The sequence below is a fragment of the Cuculus canorus genome, chromosome 5 (genome assembly GCF_017976375.1).
Source record: "Cuculus canorus isolate bCucCan1 chromosome 5, bCucCan1.pri, whole genome shotgun sequence".
Lineage (NCBI taxonomy): Eukaryota > Metazoa > Chordata > Aves > Cuculiformes > Cuculidae > Cuculus > Cuculus canorus.
This window is the reverse complement of record NC_071405.1, coordinates 25,585,546-25,607,760: the sequence shown is the minus strand read 5'-3', so window position 1 is coordinate 25,607,760 and position 22,215 is coordinate 25,585,546. Positions and strand designations below refer to the sequence as shown.

The window sequence follows — 22,215 nt, the reverse complement described above, 5'->3', positions numbered from 1 at the left end:
ATCTTATTAGGATTTTAATTTTTGTACGAGAATTAACTCTGCTTTTTTAAGAATAGGGTCCGCTGGAGGGGGCAACATCTTGTTCCATTTTTGTGTGGAGGAAACATATTTGTGGTCCTCATGATGCAGAACTGGGCTCAATTCTACTCTACAAACTGTGCTGGGGGCTTGACATAAGAGTTCCATGGGCAGAGTGGTTGTGTTCGGGGCAAATTATCATTAACACAAGGTTTCAGTCTTGCTTTTTTGGCTGGCCAGTCTGTGGTAGAAGTATTCTGGACACATCCAGTAGTCTCAGTTCAAGACAGTGCATTTTTTGCTTCTTTGAGTTTTGCTCTGAATTTATGTTCTTTTCTACAGGTAAAGCTTGTTAGCATCGATGCAGCAGAAATAGCAGATGGAAATTCCTCTCTGGTACTTGGATTAATATGGAATATAATCTTGTTTTTTCAGGTAATAAAACTTGAACACTTTAATCATAAGTGAATAATCTTCATGGCATCAATCTGTTCCAGCTGAATACTGATTTTTAAATAGATTTTTAATCCTAAGGAACATAATTAAGCATGCTAAACCTGAGCTTTTCCCTATTAATATACACTAATTTTATACCTGCAGCTGCTTTCATTTTACCTTATTGGACCTATTTGGGTGTTAAAAGGAGGCAATTTAAGCCCTCGTTTGACTTGGACCAGAATTAGAGCTTCACATTACTACTTTCCCTTATCTTCTGTGCCTTCTCAGGGTTCTGGTCCAGATTCCCTGGATCTGAACCAACATATCAGGTTTGGTTCCAGGTCATGGTTTATTTGCATTAAGCTTTTCTGGATTTAATCTAATGTGGAGAGGAATTCCTTGTAGAATCACTGATCTCTGGAAACTTACTCAACATGGCAAAAATTCACAACTGATGTAGAGGGCCAGATGAAAGATATTGAAGGACCTGGAACTGATAAAACCGATTTGAGCCTGAAAATTTATTTAGCCTCAGGCTTAGTTTAAAACTGTTCCCTAATCTTTTTGTATTTTGAAAATATCCTTTGAAACAATAGCAAATTATAATGTACAGAGAGAGATGGAAGAGGGTTTCTGCAACTCTTGTAAGAAAGATTGTAGGGCTCTTTCATTCTCTTGAGTTCATTTCTAAACTGGCTACAAGTTTAAAAAATAATCTCTGTCTCAAAAGTTGCATTGGGGTTTCTCTCCCTGGCTAGGCTCCTTAAGCTGAGCTGTGGTGCGCAGCCCTAGTTTGGCCAGAAGGACTCAAAGGCAGAGATGGTGTGACCAGAAACTGTTTCTCGAGTAGCAGAGGGCATGGGAGACCTAAAAGTAGCAGAGTGCATGGGAGACCTAAAAGTAGCAGAGTGGATTATTTGGACTCAAATATCAATGCTGACCATGACAGCAGTGCTGCTGCAGGTCACAATTTCTTGACTATTTCACTCCAGCAAGTCCTGCGAAGAGGAAGAACAATTGCAGTTAAAGAAATTGCTCTTTGAAGGACACACTTCGTTGCTTTTTGTTTAATATGAATTTGATCAGTTCAGCCTTAACTGATACCTTGCCCTTTCTGTTTCCTGGGGTTGCCAGCTGGGCTGCTGCTGGCTGTCACACCTGTGCAGTACAAGTTGAGAGTTATAATGGATAGGTCTATAATTACATCTTAAAATTCAGTTATGGTGCTGTTATCTTTAAAAGTTTGCATGAAAACAAGCACTGAGTTCTCCGTGCAGCCATTGTAAATGAGACCACTGCATGTTTCACCTTCTATTACAGATTAAGGAGTTGACAGGTAACCTCAACAGGAATTCTTCCTCCTCCAGCCTATCCTCCGGGCCCAGCGGTCCGGAATCAGACACATCCTACCCCAGCACTCCTAGTGTGGAGAGAAACATGTCTGTTACAGTGAAGGATCAGCGGAAAGCCATCAGAGCCCTTTTAATCTGGGTTCAGAGGAAAACCAGAAAGTAAGCTAACAAGCCTCATGTAAAAATGTGTTCCACCTGCCCTCTTGAAGCTGTATTTCTCTTCTGTCTCACACCCTGCGCATGCATTGCTGTGCACTGTGGCTTCTGCTTTCGAAGTCTGCAGGCACAAGGTCTCTGCAGAAGGGAATATCACTATACCATGTGTCTACAGTGACCGTCTGACCTTGAAGCCTTTTGCATTGCTGGCTTCATGATTTGAGTGTTAAATGTTAACTTGCACTAATCTGCTTTGTGCTGTTTAGAACAGGATTGTTCCCTCGTACCCCCTGGCTTTCGTGAAGTCGATTTGATATCTTTTGCTAATTAAAGGGTAGGCATAAACAAGGGGTGAACTGAAAAAATACGTTCCATAGTTCACTGCTACCAGTGCAGACCACAGAGGAAGCACAGTTTTACCCCCGAAATAATTCAGATCATGTCATTAACAGGGAGGTGGTACAAGGAAAGTGAGGACCACAAAAGTAAAGGCCATAGACTTTTCATTCCTGTCAAAGAGTAGAATTTGAAAACATCTAACAGAAAAAAATTGTTCTTGCAACGGCAATATTAAAACCATAATAGTGTCATTATAATCTCGTTATCCAACGACCTGTGCAGAAATTTCTGTACTGGGGCTGTATTTCATTGCAAGTTTGATGGCTGTTTTTTCCTCCTAAACTTAGGGCCTCTGGCGTGCCTGTGGTTTATACATATACTGACACCATTTGTATTTGGCAAAGCACAATTTTCTGCTATAGCAGGCCAAGTACACAGGAATGTGAATCGTTTATGCTTATTTTTTTAAATACTTCAAGTGCTGGCAGTCTTCCCAAGCAATGACATTAAAATGCTGGAGAACAACAGAAACAGGAATCACAGAGACATTTGGTTCTGTAAATGTTATATGTTGCTGAGTTCTTGAGGGCTTTGTTTTTAATAACTACTTCCTACAAGCAGGTTGATGTCAGCTGTTAGCCACACCAATCCAGTTTGTGAGTTCTTGTGCTTTAATGGACGTATTTTGTGCATTTTGAAATCCAAAACTGTCTCCAATGTGACTAATGCAACTCAGCAACCTTACTTTTAACTTTCAGGAAAATTATGCCTTTACTTTGGATTTTGTAACACAGCCACCAATGGAAAATGTGTGTAATTCTGTTCAGGTACGGTGTTGCAGTTCAGGACTTTGCCAGCAGTTGGAGGAGTGGCCTTGCTTTCTTAGCTGTCATAAAAGCAATAGACTCTACTTTGGTAGACATGAAGCAAGCACTGGAGAAATCAGCTCGAGAAAACCTGGAGGATGCTTTCAGCATTGCACAAAATAAGCTGGGTGTTCCTCGGCTCCTAGAACCAGAAGGTAAAATGCCTACATCACCTTTGTTGGGTAACATTCAAACTGTAATATACAGTACTATGATACCTACCAAAAATCTCCCAGTCATTAGGCTGTTGATGTGATCAGTGTGCTTGCAGCTCAGAAGGCCAACTGTATCCTGGGTTGCATCAAAAGAAGCGTGGCCAGCAGGTCGAGGGAGATGATTCTCCCTGTCTACTCCTCTCTCATGAGACCCCACCTGGAGTACTGGGTCCAGTTCTGGGATCCCCAACATAAGAAGGATATGGAACTGTTGGAACAGGCCCAGAGGAGGACCACAAAGATGATCAGAGGGCTGGATCACTTCCCATATGAGGACAGGCTGAGAGAGTTGGGCTTGTTCAGCCTGGAGAAGAGAGGGCTCTGGGTGGACTTATAGCAGCCTTCCAGTACCTAAAGGGGATGTGCAAGAAAGTTGGGGAGGGACTGTTTACAAGAGCACATAGTGATAGGGTGAGGGGGAATGCGTTCAGATTGGAAGGGGGAACACTTAGACTAGACATTAGGAAGAAATTCTTCACACTGAGGGTGGTGAGGCACTGGCACAGGTTGCTCAGGGAAGTTGTGGATGCCCCCTTGCAGGAAGTGTTCAAGGCCAGGTTGGATGGATCCTTAAGTAGCCTGGCAGGGGATGTGGAACTGGATGGGCTTTAAGGTCCCTTCCAACTCAAACCATTCTATGATTGCTAAGAAAAATAAAAATTAGTTGGTCACATGTAGTCGTATGGTTCTAGTCACGTTTATAAACTCCTTGGGGGAGAGATCTTAAAATAGTTTCAGCTATGTACACTGGTTCTGGGTAGATACCTACCCAGATGTATTTACATCTCCCAGTTTTTCCTTTACAATGCATATATACACATGTATTTATATATTGTAAGTGTGTGTATGCATGTATATGAATGTATGTATATAAATAAAGCTGCTTCTTGCAGTGGTTTTTACTGATCTCTGCTGGACAGGTATTAAGTCTTGATTTTATGAGTGAAAGCAGAGATTGATTATTTGTGCTTTCATGGGTCACCTGTTAGCAGACTGAGCCATCTGCTAAAAATAAACCTGTGCTGTCACTCAGCAAGCTTACTGTCTAATGACCATAAGGTGGATGAAAAAGGACCCTGATCAGTGTTTCGTATGTGTCTGAAAATAGAAAAAAATGAATGTAAGATGTTGAGAACTCTTTTGAATACTGTCAACAGCGAAAAGGATTCCACCTTCTCTGATATGCTGTCAGAAAAAGGAAAGTGTTTGTAGCTGTTATTTCTCTCATCATAAAGGCAGTATGAATGTCTGATGATCTATTCTTCTGCAAGAGCATTTCAAAGATCTGTATGCTCAAGTCCCTTGTGTCTGTCTCCATAGATATCATGGTGGAATCTCCTGATGAACAGTCAATTGTGACATATGTGGCGCAGTTTCTGGAACACTTCCCGGAGCTGGAAGGGGTATGTTTTTACTCCTGTGTCACCTAATTTTTTTTTTTATTTGCTTTGGCATACTTAAATTCAGATATTTCTGTATTTATCTTCTAGGTTTCTTTCTAAACTATTTAAGGTAAACCACAGACTTAGTTTTAATTTTTCACATTTTTGTTAAATCCAGTCAAATAGGTTTTCATTGGCAATTGCTAAAATGCTTAGGTAGAATTGTGCTTTTCAACATTTGCATCCAGTCATAACTTTCAGAGGTTAGAACTGGTTACATAGGGCTCTACTACTTCACTATATTAGTCTCCAAACAAGACTGAAATTTATCCCTTTATCTATGACAATTCATTGGACCTTGAATTTCATTTTGACTTCTATCTCCTCAAGTTTGAGGGCCACAATTAATATGGCAGGCAAGATTCCAGAGAGTTTAATACAGACTTTGTCAAAACTAAAAAAACCTGAAGAGCAAGCAGGGACTGACAGTGTCAGGGACTGAAAAAGATGGGAAGTCCCAGGAACTTGAGAAGAGATCTACATAAGGTGAAAAACTGTTATGGAGGCTGCTTGTACTTGCAACCAAACCTAGTTGAACATAGTAATTTTGGTTTGAAAGGGTTCCCAAAGAATCAGCATCTTTCGAGTATCTGGGTAAGGTTTTGTGCTACAGTACATGCACATAAATGATGGTTCCCACATGAAAGGCGTTCCCTGTCATTTCTTGATTGAATGTTCCAGTTGGTATGTATTTTGTAGCTTATAAAATTGGTGGGCATTACTAAAGTCATTGGAACTAAAATTATTATAATAATCTAATTATGATTATTAGATTAGATGAGCATTAAGATTTGTTGGTGTTAAGACTTGTGAGCATTCTAATGGACAAAGAAAAAGCTTACTGGTTTGCTGTGTTTTTATTAAATACAGTCTGCTGGGATGGAATGATCTAGTATATTAATATATTTCACAGCGGACTTACTGGACTTGTTAGATTTATTTTATCCCTAGGGTTTGGGATTGTGTTAAAAAGCCAAGTCAGTTGTCTCCACAGGTGCAGCAGGGAGAGATGAATACATTAACAGATGAGGACTAGGCTTGTCTGCATTCTGATCTTCCTATACAGGTGGCTTCTTGAAATTGAGCTTTGTTCAACTCACTTGACTTGCCAAATTGGTTTTCCTAGTTTCAGAATAAATGAGTCATTAATTGGCCATTCATAAGGTAATGAGGTGATGGGCTAGGAAGTTGCTTTTCCTGTACTGTTTGGAGAAAAGTAAAATGGTATTTGAGTTATGATTTGTCTTCTAATGGTGCATCATCACTTACAGGAAGACTTTACAGATCCTGAGAAGGAGCTTCCAATTGAGTCCACGTATGTACGCATCAAAGACACACCTTCAGAAAAGGAAAGCAAAATCTTGATTTTAAGTGGAAGTGAAGAAAACTTGTATACTGTTAATCACGAAAGGAGACATCCTGCTCCTCCAAAGGTTCATATTCATGACACGCCTGAGAAAATCCCATCAGAAACCATTTCTGAACAATGCAATGGGAAATTGAGTAAAGTGTTAGGTGATGCACAGGAAACATCTGAAGAGGAGCCTCAGAGGCCTACCTCACTGAAAATTAAAGGATCTGTCAGTTTTGAATCCAGTTCCTCTTGGGAGGTTCTAAGTGATAAATTCATGCCAGGTGAAGAGGGCATATGTGATGATCCACTGATACAGAATGATGACCGTTCTCCAGCTATTTTGACAGATCAGAAAAATTCTGTTGACTCTTCTGAAGACTACTCTGAAGAATTAACTAAAGAAACCTCTGCTGAATATGACAATGAAACTAAGAGCCTTTCAGCCAATACTTCTTCTTTGAGTCCATTATCCTGGACTTCAGGTATACTTACAGATGAATCTGTAAATAAAGTAGAAGAGGGCAAACCCCAAACTTCAATTCTTTTACCGGAAGATACCTCAAAACAAGAAGATACACATAAGTATGTTCTTCATCTTCTAAATGAGGAAATACTGAAACTTCCACAAAACGAACATACAGAGCAATCACCTGTCTTTGAGACAATAGAAACCAACCATTGTTCATTGAATGGTTCTAATCTCAAAAGCCAGGAACTATCTACACAGCATGAAACATCTGATGACTCTCTCTCAGATGTGCTTAAAAGTCCAGAGGATGTGGACAGCTGTGATGAAATTGAGTCTTCAGTTGAAGTGCTACCCGATTCTTCAAAAGTATCTGTAATACCCCATAATCTCTTTTATTATCCACATTATAATGTTCCCATATCAGCAGTTTTGGATGCTTACCTTGAGCCTTGTATAGAGGGTTATGCTGGTGGAAATGACAAAGCTTCTTCTGAAACAGCAATGGATGTTTTACATGAGAAGAGCTTACCAGAACAGAACTATGAAGAAGGTGCTCCAGAGCCAGACTCAAGGAATAAGCTAGCTGTCCCTCCATCAGAAATGGATACTGAGAATGGTGAGGAGGAAACAACAGATATTAATAGTCACATTAATTCTTCCAATGAAGAAGAAGAGCCATTACTAGTAGAAGAGTTAGAAATTGAAAAAGATGGCAAAAAGCCCACCACCCATCAAGATTCCATTATTCCACAGCATCCTGAGGTATTTTATTTTTTATTGCCAGAATGTCTTTGTGTACGTATGGAAGATCAGCCTCTGACTTCAATGATTTTCATTTGCTTTTGTTTTGCTTTGCTTTGGAGAAATATGTAAAATGTACTTGGTTTCCTGTCCAGTAACACTATTTGCCACAGCCCCCTACTGGAATGAATGGAACTGCAGATCTCTAAGTTGTGAGAGAGAATACGCCCTAGTACTAATAGTACTGCAAATATGTGAATTTTAATTATGTTTTAAACTAGTTTGAGGCTCCTGTATAATCCTATATATATATCACAGAGGGTATTTTTAATAATTTGTAATGAGATGAACAGAAAGAATTATTTCTGATATAGAAAGGATAGAAGCAAAGGTAATTTTTGTGTGAATCCAAACAAGTTTGCCCACAAAAACTTAAATCTATTTGAGCAGGATAAGTTACATGTGTAAATTGAAGGCTTGTCTACTATGGTGGAGGAGAAATGAGGTGATTTTTTGTAGTCATTCTATGTATTAGATTTAGGTAATTTCATACTGCATCTTTTCTTGCAGATACCGATTTATAATTGTCTTGCATGTTTTCCAGCACAGTAATTTTAGTGTTTTTCAGGAATGAATGTCCACTTAATGTTAATCTACAGGTTGCTTAGACAAGTTGTTTGAACATGTTTTGGTCATGACACTTACTAGAGTAATGAAGTCAATTTGCTGTTAGATTCAGAAACTATTGGGGATAGATTAAAAAAAAAACCTTAGCAGATTACTTCAAAGAGCCATGTCATGTCATGACTTCTTATATAAAAAGAACTGACAACTAATTGTATGTATATTGAACTGATGATAATTTATAGCTCAACGCATCCAAAATTATTCTCAAGAAATGGATTGCCTTTTATTCTCTTTGGTGAGACTTTCAGTTTTATACTACATTCGGTTTAGCATCTGAGCAGGCTACACCACTAAGAAATTTAGAAGGGTAAGGAAACAGTCTTGTTATCTAATGCAAAATGTTTCTTGATTTCAACAGGCCATAGTAGAACATCTAGAGGATTTATCAATAGCTATAAAGACATCAGAAAAAAGTAGTAATAGGGAGGAAGAAGGGGAAAACATGATCAAAGCAGAAGACCTGCAGATCTCAGAAGTTGCCACTAATGCTCTGTCACAAGATAAACTGGAAGAAATTGCTGATTATCAGGAATTTACCAGGTATTTCACATTTATTTGGGCTTAAAACCACCTAACTGGTATGAATGCTTGGTTTTTTGAAGTGTGTCCTGTCCGTTTGATGTTTCTTATATACTTGTTTTAGGACCAGTGTATTTGGACTTTTGGCTTCTTCCTCTGTTTATTTTAAACATGTAAAGCAGTTTGGTGTGAATGGACATGGTTTGACTTTGCTATACAAACTTTACTACACAAAACCCTACTGGAACCCCAGTGCATCTTGAACAAGGCAGTGTTATAACTGCTTTTCGGGCGCAAAGAATATTTTATAACGTAGAAAAAAATAATTCATGTACATTGTGTCACTATGTGGAAGCGTGACACTGCTTCTTTTCAACAGATATTTGTTGGCTTTTTTTTTCTATCTCTGAACAGGTAAATGCAATTGTAGTAGGTTGACCTTGGCTGGCCACCAGATGCCCACCAAGCCTCTCCCTCACTCCCCAACCTCAGCAGGAATGAGGGGCAAAAATAACATTAAAACCTCATTCTTTACTGCCTGCTGGCAGGCAATGTTCAGCCAGTTCCTGGGAAACAGAGCCTCAGTAGGTGTGCAATAAGGGAAACACCAGTGTGTTCTCAGCACTGTTCTAGCTCCAAATACAAAGCTCAGCACTAGAAAGGCTGCTATAGGGAAAGTGAACTGCCCTCCAGCCGGCACCAGTACAGAGACATTCAGCTAATTTTACCCTGTTCAATTCTGTTCCCTCTTATGTTCTCATTTAGTTCTTAGGTAATGTACTTGAGTGGGACATGAACTGTAATTTTATGATGCTTATCACTACAGCACTCAAATGAATTTGAAAGAGTTTGCTTAGAAAAACCCATTGTCTCCTTCAGACTTTCTGTTCCCTGCAAGGTCTGTCAAGTTTTCATTTATCTAGACAGCCATAAAACCTGATTATACTCTCACTTAAATTTGCAAAAACCCTATCAGATATGATTTTTCAGAAAAGATTCTAATTTGAGCATATGGATTTTTTATCATTGGTCAGATTTTCCCAAAGCTATTTTTTATAATGTTACTGATAAATTCAAGCCCATATTCCCATATATGCAACAATGCATATTTGTGATTTTGTAATTATAGTGGCTCTCTTTGAAGTAAAAAAAAAAATAGCTATGAATTTTAAAACTTTTCTTTTACATACCTTTCAGAACCAGTGACAGTGATTCCAGCATTTGTCTCCGAAAAAGAGCTCCTAATATTTCTGAAGAGGTAAGTATGTGGAAACCTACCTATTGCTGTTTCTCTATTTCTCTTAAACTCCAGAAGTTCACATACTGTAAAAAGGGTCTACTCTATATATAAAGCTCTGTGATTATGCCAAAACTAGACATAGCTGAAAAGCTTTACTGAACTCTCCTAAATATATGGAACTGAACCTTATTGAACCTTGAACAAACCCACAAAGGAGTACCTAATACTACAATTAAATCTATGGTAAATTTGAGGCTTACTTCATCGTAACTGGACCCTAAATTTTAGGAAAGGAAACTTCCAGCTCTTCAAGGAGTTAGTCAATAGGACCCCCTGTAAGTTTCCCCTGGGGTTAGTAGGACTCCCAATAGTTTCCCCTGGGAAATGTTCCTTAGGGACAAGGGAGGAGAACAGAGCTGGCAAATACTTAAGGATGCTTTCCCATAGAGTGCAAGAGCACTCAGTCCCCAGATGTAGAAAATCAGGCAGGGAAGGGAAGAGACCAGCGTGGCTGAGTCAAGACCTGCTGGTCAAACTGAAGAGCAAGAGGGTACTGCACGGGTAGTGTCACTGTCTGTGACTACCTGAGGAACCTGAACATATATAAATCTATGGGACCTGATGAGATGCATTCCAGAGTCCTGAGGGAATTGGCTGATGTGATTGCCAAGCCACTCTCCATAATATTTGAAACATTATGGCAGTCAGGAGAAGTTCCTGGTGACTGGGAGAAGGGCAACATTGTTTGCAAAGGCTTGTAGTGATAGGATTAGGGGCAGTGGGTATAAACTGGAGAGGGGCAGATTTAGACTAGACATTAGGAAGAATTTCTTCACTATGAGAGTGGTGAGGCACTGGCACAGGTTGCCCAGGGAAGCTGTGGATGCCCCATCCCTGGAGATGTTCAAGACCCGGTTATATGGGGCCTTGAGCAGCCTGGTATAGTGGAAGGCTACCCATGGCAGGGGGGTTGGACCTGGATGGGCTTTAAGGTCCCTTCCAACTCAGACCATTCTATGAACTGCATAGCTGCAACATTTTGCTTCTTTGAAGCTATCTTTATTTGCTGCTCCAATTTCTTTTGCATTTTGTATTCTCTGTATGTGTGCTGGCATTCTGATCACAGCCCTGCAAGAATGCTGGGTGTCTCTTGAAGTGCACTCTTTATGAGACTGGGCTCTGTCCCTCTGCTTCATAGTATCGGTGTATTATATTACCTCAATAGCAGCAGCTAACCCTACTAGGTTCTAGTTGTGATGTGAGACTGCATCCTTAACAGCAGATGTAGTTCATATTGGTTTCTTGAGAGCACACTATACAACTGAGCTCTGGATTCTTATTTTTTAAGTCAGAAGGAAGGGACAGCATCAGCCACCTGGGCACACTGATCAAGGATAGCAATATGTCTCTTTTCCTCACAAAATAGATTCTGACCGTCTTTGAGTTTTAAAGAAATGCTGCCACCAATGTTCAATGAAACTGAGGTATAGTTTTGCAATGCTGTCAGAGGTGCTAGAAATATGTATTAATGAGGGGAGCTTTATTCAACTGAATGAGAGCAGCTGAAAGCAAGAAAAAAAAATATTATTTCATAAGTTTTTTCCTCTTCTGTGTGTGTACCAGACTGCAGTGGTGGACGTGCTGACAGGGAATAAATTTATAAGCCCACTTTCATTTTATTTGAGCAAATGTAAGATATACTCTGCATAGAATACACACAGAATTGCCATTTTTGTGAGATGCTGAGTTTTAATTTTTATGTTATATAATATATTCCTGGTTTGTTTAAGGAAACCTATTGTGTAAATGAGAAGAAGAAGACAGATGTGGGTGAAAATCCATTAATGATCAGGTGAGTAGTTCTTATTCAGACAAAGCCTTTTGCAAGAAAACTATAACTCCTAGGTACTTCTAACGATATTGTAGAGGGAAATGAAAATTAATTATAATGGTAGAGACTGACTGAATGTCTTGTGTAATGGCTTGGAGTCCATATTTTCCAAAGGTTTAAGATTAAAAACTTCTCTATTGCTCAATCTTGCCCCTGATTAAAAAGCTTTTTCGTGACTTGAGAGGAAAGATCCAGCTGCCTAAGCAAGACTGTGAGTACTTTCCCAAATGGTGGATATTTCAGACCAAGAAAAGAGTGGGAGAACTTCAAATATGAGGCCCTCTAGCAGTGATGACTGACTCTTTCCAGGTTTGTAAGACTGTCAAGACAATATTTAGTGTGGTCAGTGCTGGGGAAAGATGATACTTCAGTGGTGTTCTGGCCTCTGTTAGAGCACCCATGAGCAATTTGTATGTGTGTTTGGTCTTGATTTAGGATGATGGATCCTGAATGCAGAGTGTCTATCCCATCAGTATTTGGGTCTGCATATCTCCAAGAAAAAAGGACTGCTTCAGGGTTTGCCTCTCGGTTGATACTGAAAAGTACCTCCCAGAACTTCTGGTAAAAGTGATGGTTGCATTTAAATGCAGAAAATACTATGAAGAACCAATGTCCTGGTCATGTGCATCTATTAAAAAAAAACCATGAGTAGCTGTCACAGTTATGTCTGTTTGCAGACTGCTGATATTGAGCAAATGTTGTGTAATACCCAGGTATATATCCAATGTAATATGTGAGGAAGAAGGATGCCCCAAGACCGAAAAGCAACCCATAAAACAGGGCAAAACCCAATTTTCTCAAAAAGTAGAATTAAAAGCCAGTCTGCCACAGGGTGATTTATAGTATTATAAAATTATGAAATGAGTCTTTGCAAGTAATTTTCTTGTCTTTATGACTGATCAGTGGTGCTGGCAGAGTCCATTGGGCTTTGCCTTTATGAACCACAGCTGGAATTTTGGAAAGGTGAAATTTTGGAGTTGTCATTCACACCCCCAACTGCTGGGGTTGGTTTCTGAAGTATTAAGCTTTTTCTGTTTAGCATTCTGATATCTGACATGGAAGCTCTGAAAGCAGAAGATCTGGGGAATGTATATCAAGTCAGATACATTGTATAAGTAAAATTGTGAAAGTGTCATATGTGTGGCCCAGGTACTGTTCTGAATATTAGTTGGCATCCTTTTCAATAATGGAAATTACCTTACATCAAAGGACTATACTGTAAATATGTATTTAAATATATTTAAATCACCTGAGAATTTGTCCAGAGTTTTCAGAAGATTAATTGCTATGTACTCCTAAGGAAACGTGCTGCCAAAGCCTACTATGCACCTCATAGTCTAGCTTGGACTCCAATTGACTAGATGGAAATGGGTCATTAAACTTCTGTCTTTTAGTTTACCCTCTGATCTTTACAGTAAATATTAACAGTGAAGTTCTTTTCTTCCTTGTCCTGCCTCTTACCCAGTTCTCTGCTGTTTTCAGGAACAGAAAGGACTCAGAAGCAAGTGAGACTCCTACACCAACTCATGAGATTACAGCTGTTGAGCAGCCAGAGCTCTTCCACTTCATCATTTTCTTCTGGGTGCTGGTCTACTGCCTTTTACTCCTTCCGCAGCTTCTTAGCAACAAAGTTTGATTTCTGTGAGGAGTGGAAAAATAAAGGACGGTGAATTGATTGCTTTCTGTATCTGCATATGAATATGTTCCTTCAGGTGAAGCACAAACAGAAATGTAGGACCTGCTATTTGTGTTTTATTATCAGGTTGTCCTTAATTCCTCTACTGCTGTGCTATGACAGTGTCTAAGCACATTTTATATTATGATAATTGTGTAAATATATATAAAAAATTACCTAATTTAGTAGACGCAATTTTGTACATTTGTGCCTTGCTTTATAAGATGCTAAATAAAACCAGATAATTATCAGTAGAAATATGAACAATTCAGAGCTCTAGTCTTCAAAAATAATTCTTCTGGCTTAATTTACTTCCATAGGAATGTGGGGCCTGACAGCTATGGAAGAGAGGTGGTGTTTACTTGCCCATGAATCCGGCCCACCTGCAAGGGCAAGGCTTGAAATGCTTTTTCACTTTTTCCATGGAATACTTTGAAAGAGCTGGAGGCAGAGCAGAGCAGCAGGTAGTGGAACATGCTGATCCTAGAAATTGATTCAATCCAGTGGAGGAACAATATCAGATTGAAGGTTTATTTGGATAGAGGAGTTTGTTTTCTTACGATATAAATTCATTTTTATCCTGCACCTTTTGGTGTTTAATTCACAGGAATAAATAGGATGTGGAGAAGTGTGAAGAACATATATGCTAACTGATTCTTAGGGAGGGATCATAGAGGAAATTCTAGCCCAGAAAATCTGTATAGAATGCTTGAAGAAATACACTTTTTGTATGTTACTGATGGTGGCCATCTTTGAAAAGGTGTTCAAGGAACTTTAATAATTTTATCAGGAACAGATACCATGGTTCCGTGTTCTTTTTTTGAAAAAAAAGTGCCTCACTGCCTCTGAGGCTACATCTGCTTGCTTTTCTCTGTGACCTTTACTTACCAGATCATGTGTAGATTTCACTTTTCCTGGAGATATTAAAAAAAATAACAGGTCACATACTTTGCTGAGGCTACTGTTAAGCCACAAGTGCATGATAAAAGAATTAGAAATATCCTTTAAGTGCCCAAATCAGTAGAGAAAGAAATGGTAAATGTTAAACTAAACACATAGAAATGTTGTCAGCTGGTATTGACTTTCTAGTGCAACTGAAGATTCCTATGGCTTGTCCGTAAACACAGTTGAACCACTTCTGCGTCTTGTAATTTTTGTCCGTATCAGTGAACAACTCAAGATATTTGATTTAGGATTTTTGCCAGAGGAAGTTTACCTGTGCATTACAGGAGAAGTATTCGGATTCAATTTAATAGCAGTAACTTTTCTCCGTGTGACTTTTTGTGGAGTCACTATTTTTCCTCAGCCTATTTTTAGTTTCATGGTAGGCTTCATGAGACTATGTTTTGTCACTGCTTCTACTTGAAAATTTTTAAGGTTGACTGTAATGTGCTTCAAAAAATGAGAGATTTCATGATTTACATTAAGTGAAAGTTACAATGTGTGGCTGTAAGTTTTGCTTTAGGATAAGGAGTATCGCTGCCCTGGCTTAGTTTTCAGCTGAACTAGTAGTACCTGGGATCAGGACACATCAGAATATATAGCAATTTTATGCAGGTATTTAAAACCTGTTTGTAGTCAGGTCATCTGCTGAGGTAATCCTAACTGCCCATCACACTTCCTTGTTCTTTATAAGCTTTTTGTTTCCCTGGGATTTTTCTTCTGAGTTGCAGTTAGAATTCAATAGCAGCAGTGCATGGCAGGAGATTTTAAAAATTGAAGATAAAAATCTGAACCTCTTTCAGTCAACAGAAAGCTGAAATCTTTTCTATTCTGTCCTGTCAGTATTGACTAGAACCAGATTCACCCCATAGAACTTAAAAATAAGATCCTTTGTGCCTGGTGAGGAACAGGTCCAAGCTTCCCACCTTAATTCAGTATAAAACAACTTAAGTAAAAAAAAATAGTCTTTCATCTTGCTGATGAAAATGTTCACCATTTTGAATCACCTGATTTTGTGATGCATGAACCTGTTTGTGCTTGTTAATGAAGACAGTGATGCTTTCTTCCAAAAGAAAACCTATTTTAGAATTTTTGAAGATACTTTCTTGAAGTCGGCTAGAATATACCATTGAAGGGCTGATGCTTTTTCTCTGAAAGAATAAAACTTAAATGTAAGAGATTTTATATCCTCAACCTGAATACCATAGAACACCAGACTGGGGCATGACAGCTATTTAATAGCAGCAAGCAGCAATGCACATTAGTTTGAAGCGTTCATAGCTCCTCATTATGTGCTACTTTTCATAGGTTCCTTTATTTTATGACAACTTTTTCTGAATCTTTGTATCTTATTCTCTAGTTCTTCTACGTTTCTTAGTCTTTAGCAGAGATTGTCTGGAGTTGGATTACCGTCTTCTCATAGAAATTTACAACTATCAAAATTAATCAAATAAAATAAGCTCCCCTCTTGTCTTCTCTCCTTCCTCCCAAGAAGACTAATCAGAATGAGGAGGTCTCTGGATGTCTCATCTAAACTGACATCCATAAAGAAAGGAAAATGAATGGGAATGCACTGATGCTGGCAACATCATTACACAGTATTTTCTTCCAAGAGGGTGAAACCCCAGGGTTTTCTTTCTTCCCTCCCCTTGATGAACAGCACAAAATCCAGTCCCTCAGTTGAAGTGCCCTATTCTGAAAGCATCGCTTGCTGTTATCGCTTTGTGTCCTATTCTGAGCTTGCAGTAGAAAAAAATGATTGTTAAGCATTCACTATGACAAAGCTTGTTTTAACTTGCTGGCTAGAGGACTGACTTGGGGTAGCAGAGGTTTTCAGTCTTGGTGAGCAATCTGTCATCTACCCATTTTCCAACAGATGTACGCACTGCCTGAGTAAGAAGTTTTTCCTGAATTTTTGTACGGGTTTTTGAAAATTGCTGTTTGAACTGACTGCATTTGGTTATTTTCATTTAGCAGCATAATTCAGATATGCAAGGGTACTGATCTGTTAAGACTGTTCTAAAACCCATTGTTGTTGAGCAGTTGTGTAGGTAGCACAGTATTGTGATGTGTAAGTAAGTGTCAGGAAACGCTTGAGGATTACCGGATAAAGGATGTTCCGTGTGCATGGAAGTACCATTAAAGACGAAGACACAACTATAATAGGATGGTTCAGTTTCAATATAGTCATGTAACTTAACTGCAAAGTGTTTCACTGTGATTTTTTAGAAAATGCAAGGAAAGATATGCTATTAAAGACAGAAATCCACTGAACTTTTACAAGGAAGATATCTTAGACTTGAAGAAACGAGTTAAACAGTCACATAATCTACAAACTGAATTTAATATAACCTTTGCCAAACTGTAGGAAATGATCAGTGCAAAGATAGGGCAAGCACAGGTTAGAGTAAAAAAATGACAATCACTTTTCAACGCCATGGATATTTTTGACGGATTGAGCTCTAAAATGTTTTTTTATTGAGTTTCTAGGTTGTAATGAATGTGTCTACAGAATTTTATGCAAAGCTTGAGAGTTCAGCTGTTTTAAAATGTTTTTTATATAGTAGTGATTATTTTATCTATATATTTAATAGAATTGTAAAACCATTTTAAGACTACCTATAAAATTCTATGTATGTGATATGATTATTTATTATGACTAATGAGAATGAACGTTAAGCTATGCATCAGTTGTGTCATCCATTTTAAAACTGGAAACTGCAAACAGGAGAGGAGTTTTCAATGAACAGTGGACTTGAAAAACATGGGAAATGATTGAATTCAATTGTGTGATTCTTAAAGTTGCATAGCAATATGTCATGTTATGATGTTAAACTTTCAGCTACAGTTGCAAAATATACTGAGTGATTAAGCCACTTTCTTCCATTAAAACTTCCTGAGGCTGAAATTACTACATGTTGATATTTGGTGTCTAAACACACTTAAATCCTCTACATCTTCTGGAGACTCAATTTACTCCAGCTCAGTATGACTGTCACTCTTTATCCAAGTAGTGCTCCATTGAGTTTATGGAGATACCATGCAATACCTAGTGGGTTTTTTTAGGGTTTTCTGCACCCATCCCCACAGAATCAGAGCTTTAGATTAATTTGGCCAGTGTATGTGGTACTATATTAAGCCATCTAACAAGATAATAGTTATAATACTGCATTATCATTTACCCTAGCTTTAAGTACTTGGAGTCCCTTCTTGACAAGTGCAAACTTGAATGCATCTGGTGATGTGTTCAGTTCCTCTACTTCTATGGAAGTCAATGCAACACATCTGTGTGCTAAGCACACTCTACAGGATCTGGCTCTAAGGGGACTTAAATCAACATGAATCACACAGGCCAGGAAGCATCTGAAGCCTACGCATTGCCCTTAAGGCTGGATCCCCTCAGCGGGGAATGTACACAAAGCCAATGTAGGCAAACAGTGCCACTGACTTCAGTTAACCCCACTGTATGCATAATATTTGTTTGCCTAAATTCTACAGATCAATCTTTTCTTTCTTTTAGGAAGTTAGCATCTACTTCCATTTTTGTTTAAGAGCACAGCAGCGAGGAACAAGTGTCTGTAAGACAAGGGTGGTGTTACAGGCTTGAATGTCGCCATGAAAGTCCCCAAACTGCTACAGCTGAAAGCTCTTACCCTGTCAATAGATTGCCTGCTATTTTCCATTGAGCTAATAGCTAGTAGATCTCAATGGAGGTTAAAAAAAAAAAAAAAATCCTAAGTTTTTTTATTTCCACATTGTGCAGTTTTTTTGTCTGGCAGATAACATAAAAATCTTCCCCTTGGAGTTCCAGGTCTGTATCTAAGTAGAACTTGTAGGATGGCTTGTTCCCACCCACACTGCCCCAAGATTGTAAAGGTATTCATGCAGGAGGATGGGAGGTATACACAAATTAAATGATGTGGAAAAGTCATGTTCTCAATGGGATAGCTTGTTTACTCTGTCCATTGCTTGACACAACTCTAGAGCTCACCAAGGGTGAAAAATTAATTCTCTTATTCTCAAGTGCCATGTCCATTTCAGGGTTATCTTAAGTGAAATTGTGGAACATCAAAGTATTTTTTTCCTCCTCTGAATGTGAAATGTGGAAAATGTCCTTCCACCTCAGTGGCACTTCTAATGGCTCCTTTCCAGGCAGTCACTACTAGAAAACAAGAACTGTGTTATTTTCTTACCATGAGGGGAATGTCTAAGTTTATGTCTCTGGAACATGAAATTTGCCCTAGGGTGATTAATATACTTCTTCCTTCATGAAAAGTTTAGAAGGGGCAATGAAAATAATTTTATCTTGTTGAGAAATGCTAAAACATACCATTCCTAGAAAGGCTACATCTTGGCCTTCCTTGCTGTGTTCAGGTCAGGTAATACTTTATTTCCAAAGTAGTTTCACTACTTTCACTAGGCCTTCCTGGAATCTTTGATTCACAGAATGGATTTGCTCTGTGTCCAAGGACCAATTTGTATGGGGCAGGGGGGCGGGAGTGGCCGATGGGTCCTGATCCACGGCCATTTTTACCCTAGAACAGGTAATCATCATTGTTCAGTTAGAAATGACTGGTCTGATTTAAATCAAGTAGCTTTCTATTTATGTGCTGCTCATTTTTTGAAAGAAAGAATGCAGTCATTTTTTAATGCCAAATAATTTATGCAAGTCAAATAAGTCTATTTTTATTGTAATACAGAAATTCAACTTCTGCTTTTGTCTTGAACTAAACATATTCTAGTAGGCATACCACTCTGTGCTATTGTATTCTGCTGTGTAAAAAGCTGAAGAAAATGTTTTATCCTTCCTGTTAGTTCTCCAGTTTAAAATGTAATCTGTAAAGTGCTAGATTGCTAAAGAGATAATGAGGAACTTTTATCCTAAAGAAATCATTTGTAAGTAAGGAATGTAATATTTAAAATACATGTTTCTCTTTGGCAAATGGTGAGGAATGATGTTTATTTAAATGAGAACAAATGCTGGGAGCATTCGAGTGGTATCAAAAGATATACTGAAGGAGAGGCATTTTTCTGTACTTTCAAATACATTTCTTCTGAATGCTATCAATCAGTGGTATGTATTGAATATTTGCACTTGCTGCTCAAAGCTAATTTTTGTGAGAAAGAAATATATTCTTCTGTATAGTTGGTACACTAGAAAAAATGTTTTTAGCAACTGTTACACTGTAATAAGAATAGTATTTACTAGTGACTAGTTCCACTTTATTTTATAAAATCTCTAATTTTGAAATAAATGGACAAGCTTCCTGTATATAATCTGTGAGTTTGGCCCTTTCCTCCCAAGAAAATATCTTCAATCATTTCAGGAGAGTTCACCATTTTGTTCTTATTCTATTTATTTATTCATTTATATTGTATATATTATATATATTTTTACATATTATTTTTTCATTTTCATGACCATAAATGATATTCACTTTTTAGCAGAGAAGAGCTCTGTAAGCATAGCAAATTCATAGTTTGCGTTGTTTCCCTGCCTGCTCAAAAAGTGACATTTAATTTTCAAGAACCTAAACGTTTATTCCAGTCAACAAACAGAATGAATTTTAAGGTTTTATAAAGGTGAAGATTTATTAATTTATTAATGCGCAGAAATTGGCATTATAAAGACAAGCCATGGGAAAGCTTACAAAACCAGTTGTGCTTAATTATTTACTGTTCTTACAAGGCAGTTTATCTGGCCTGTTTCTATGTAAATGTTTAGACTAGTGGACTAGTAAATTAGTCCATGCAGCAGTACTGATTCATATTTACCTTGTTCCTCCCCTTATACCTTAATTCCCTTGGCAGTATGTGAGAAAATAAAACTACGCTAGAGATGCAATACAGTTCAGTACAGCCCCATGATCTATCTACTGAAAAACATATCTAAACTGGAAACACAGAGAAAGAAAATAGTACATGGGGAATAGAGTAGGTGTGCTTCTTCTCTACTTAAAATTTCATGGTTATCATGTTTTAGGAATTATAAATGTTCCTCTGTTTCTTCTACAAAATTAAATGTGTTTGTCACCATCTCTGCCATAGCTGGTACCTATCTATCAGACTACCCTCCCCGAGACCTAATGCTTGTAGGTAGTAAAAGAGAATTCATAATGCTGTTGACAACTTGGGATATTTGAAAAGTCAGTCTTGAGCATTAAAGTATCTAGATACAATTTGAGACCAGTAGCTCTTATTGGTGTCATGAATAATGCTTAAATGGAGAATAAAAACTTAGTGATTTTTTTGTTTTGTTATTTTTTTGCAACTTGACACTAATTAGTAGATCTGAAAGTGGACTGGGGTGTGAAGTCCAAATATGCATAAGTCATCACAGAACATGTGAGTAGATTAAGTTTTTACAAGAGTATGGGATCCAGACTAATTCAAATTCAAGCACACTAAGAATAGGAATTGTTTGACTTGATTTCTTTTCACTGCTTTGGAAGAAAAGTAATTCTGATAGAAACTGCAAAAATAATCTCCCTTATCATTGCTGTGTAAACACAATTTCTGTAGCTTAAAGAAGAGGCAAGTGCAGCATAGGAAATGTTCCCATATGGATCATGGCAGCAATAAAGACAAGCACATGGTTCATTTCAGATGAGGAACCATATGCAAGTACTGAGTATGCATATTTTGCTTTGGTTGTACAGGAGCCCAGACCTCCTAAGGATAACCTGTGGATATCATGCGTACATTCTTGTTCCTAGTGTATAATGAAACCTTTATTCTCTCTTCAGTGCTCGCTTTACCTGACTGGTAAACAGAAGCCAGCAGAAGCCACCTTCCACCTGTTCGGCCAATATAACAAAACCTTAGACTTGAGCTGCGATTTATATTAAAACAGCAATATAAAGAAATAATCTTTTCTTGAATTGCTATTTCTATTTATATTACAAGGATTATTTCCAGGAGAGTTAATTGTAATAATTTATGAAATGCTTTCTAGTGATTAACTCCATTCTGTGGTTAGACAGTATCCTAGTTCTCTGTCCTTGCCAAACTGTACACTTTACCTAGGAATATCATGTAATATATGATCAAAGCAAAAGGTATAGCTCCATCTACTGTAAATACTTTGAATTGATTGGTTTTACATTTCCTTTTTATGGTAGATCTGTACCTTGGGAAACTGATTTATCACTTTGCTGATACATGTTTTCTGCATGTTAGTAAATCAGCATAAATACAACAGCTAAGTACATTTATATATTGTGAAATTAAAAATACTGACTTTTCTCTTTCACTAGGGAAAACATCCTTATTTAGAGTTATGAAATATGGGTTAAATAGCATCTTAGGGAGGAACCAAAAGTTTGTGCAACCTAACACCTTTTCAAAATCTCAGCTTCAGTTTTAGGAATGGATGCCATTCAACCTTGCCTCACCTTGCCTTGCCTTGCCTTGCCTTGCCTTGCCTTCCCCCTTCATTCTCCATAATCATACCTGCAGCTTTTTCTCATAACATATTGCAGATGTTGTTATTAACACTGTGCTCTAAAATGTTTGCAACTGCTTTATTCTGCAGTGGTTCACGTTTCTGAACTGAACAAAAAAACGGTAGCCTGACTACAAACTGCTTCAGAGGCAAATATCAAGCTATATTTTCTGAACTGTAGTGCAGAATAGACACATCATTTCTTGGGCAGAAACCTGAATGCAACACTTCAGCCCATATTTTCTCAATAAATGCCAGCTTGTTTCAAAGTGCATTATTGAAATAGTGTGATGCCATGACAAAATAGCATCACAGGTGATATCAACAGGAAGGAACAACAGAGGTCACCGTTGTCTTGTGGGAAGGAATCTCCTCACAGTCCCCTTTAGAACCTGATGACACATGTAGAGCCAAAAAGCACAAAGCT

The 22,215-nt window shown here is 38.1% G+C and overlaps 1 protein-coding gene across 1 annotated transcript in view; it reads left to right on the top strand.

The window, feature by feature from the left end:
- CLMN (calmin) overlaps positions 1 to 20,744 on the top strand; it is a 78,653-nt gene extending 57,909 nt beyond the window's left edge. Inside the window, exons 5-13 of the mRNA XM_054068357.1 lie at positions 361 to 453; positions 1,777 to 1,967; positions 3,131 to 3,324; positions 4,705 to 4,787; positions 6,098 to 7,411; positions 8,436 to 8,617; positions 9,794 to 9,854; positions 11,627 to 11,688; positions 13,210 to 20,744. Coding sequence (XP_053924332.1) covers positions 361 to 453; positions 1,777 to 1,967; positions 3,131 to 3,324; positions 4,705 to 4,787; positions 6,098 to 7,411; positions 8,436 to 8,617; positions 9,794 to 9,854; positions 11,627 to 11,688; positions 13,210 to 13,363 — 2,334 coding nt within the window. The 3' untranslated portion in view covers positions 13,364 to 20,744. The remainder of the gene's footprint in view (positions 1 to 360; positions 454 to 1,776; positions 1,968 to 3,130; positions 3,325 to 4,704; positions 4,788 to 6,097; positions 7,412 to 8,435; positions 8,618 to 9,793; positions 9,855 to 11,626; positions 11,689 to 13,209) is intronic.
- The last annotated feature ends 1,471 nt before the right edge of the window (positions 20,745 to 22,215 follow it).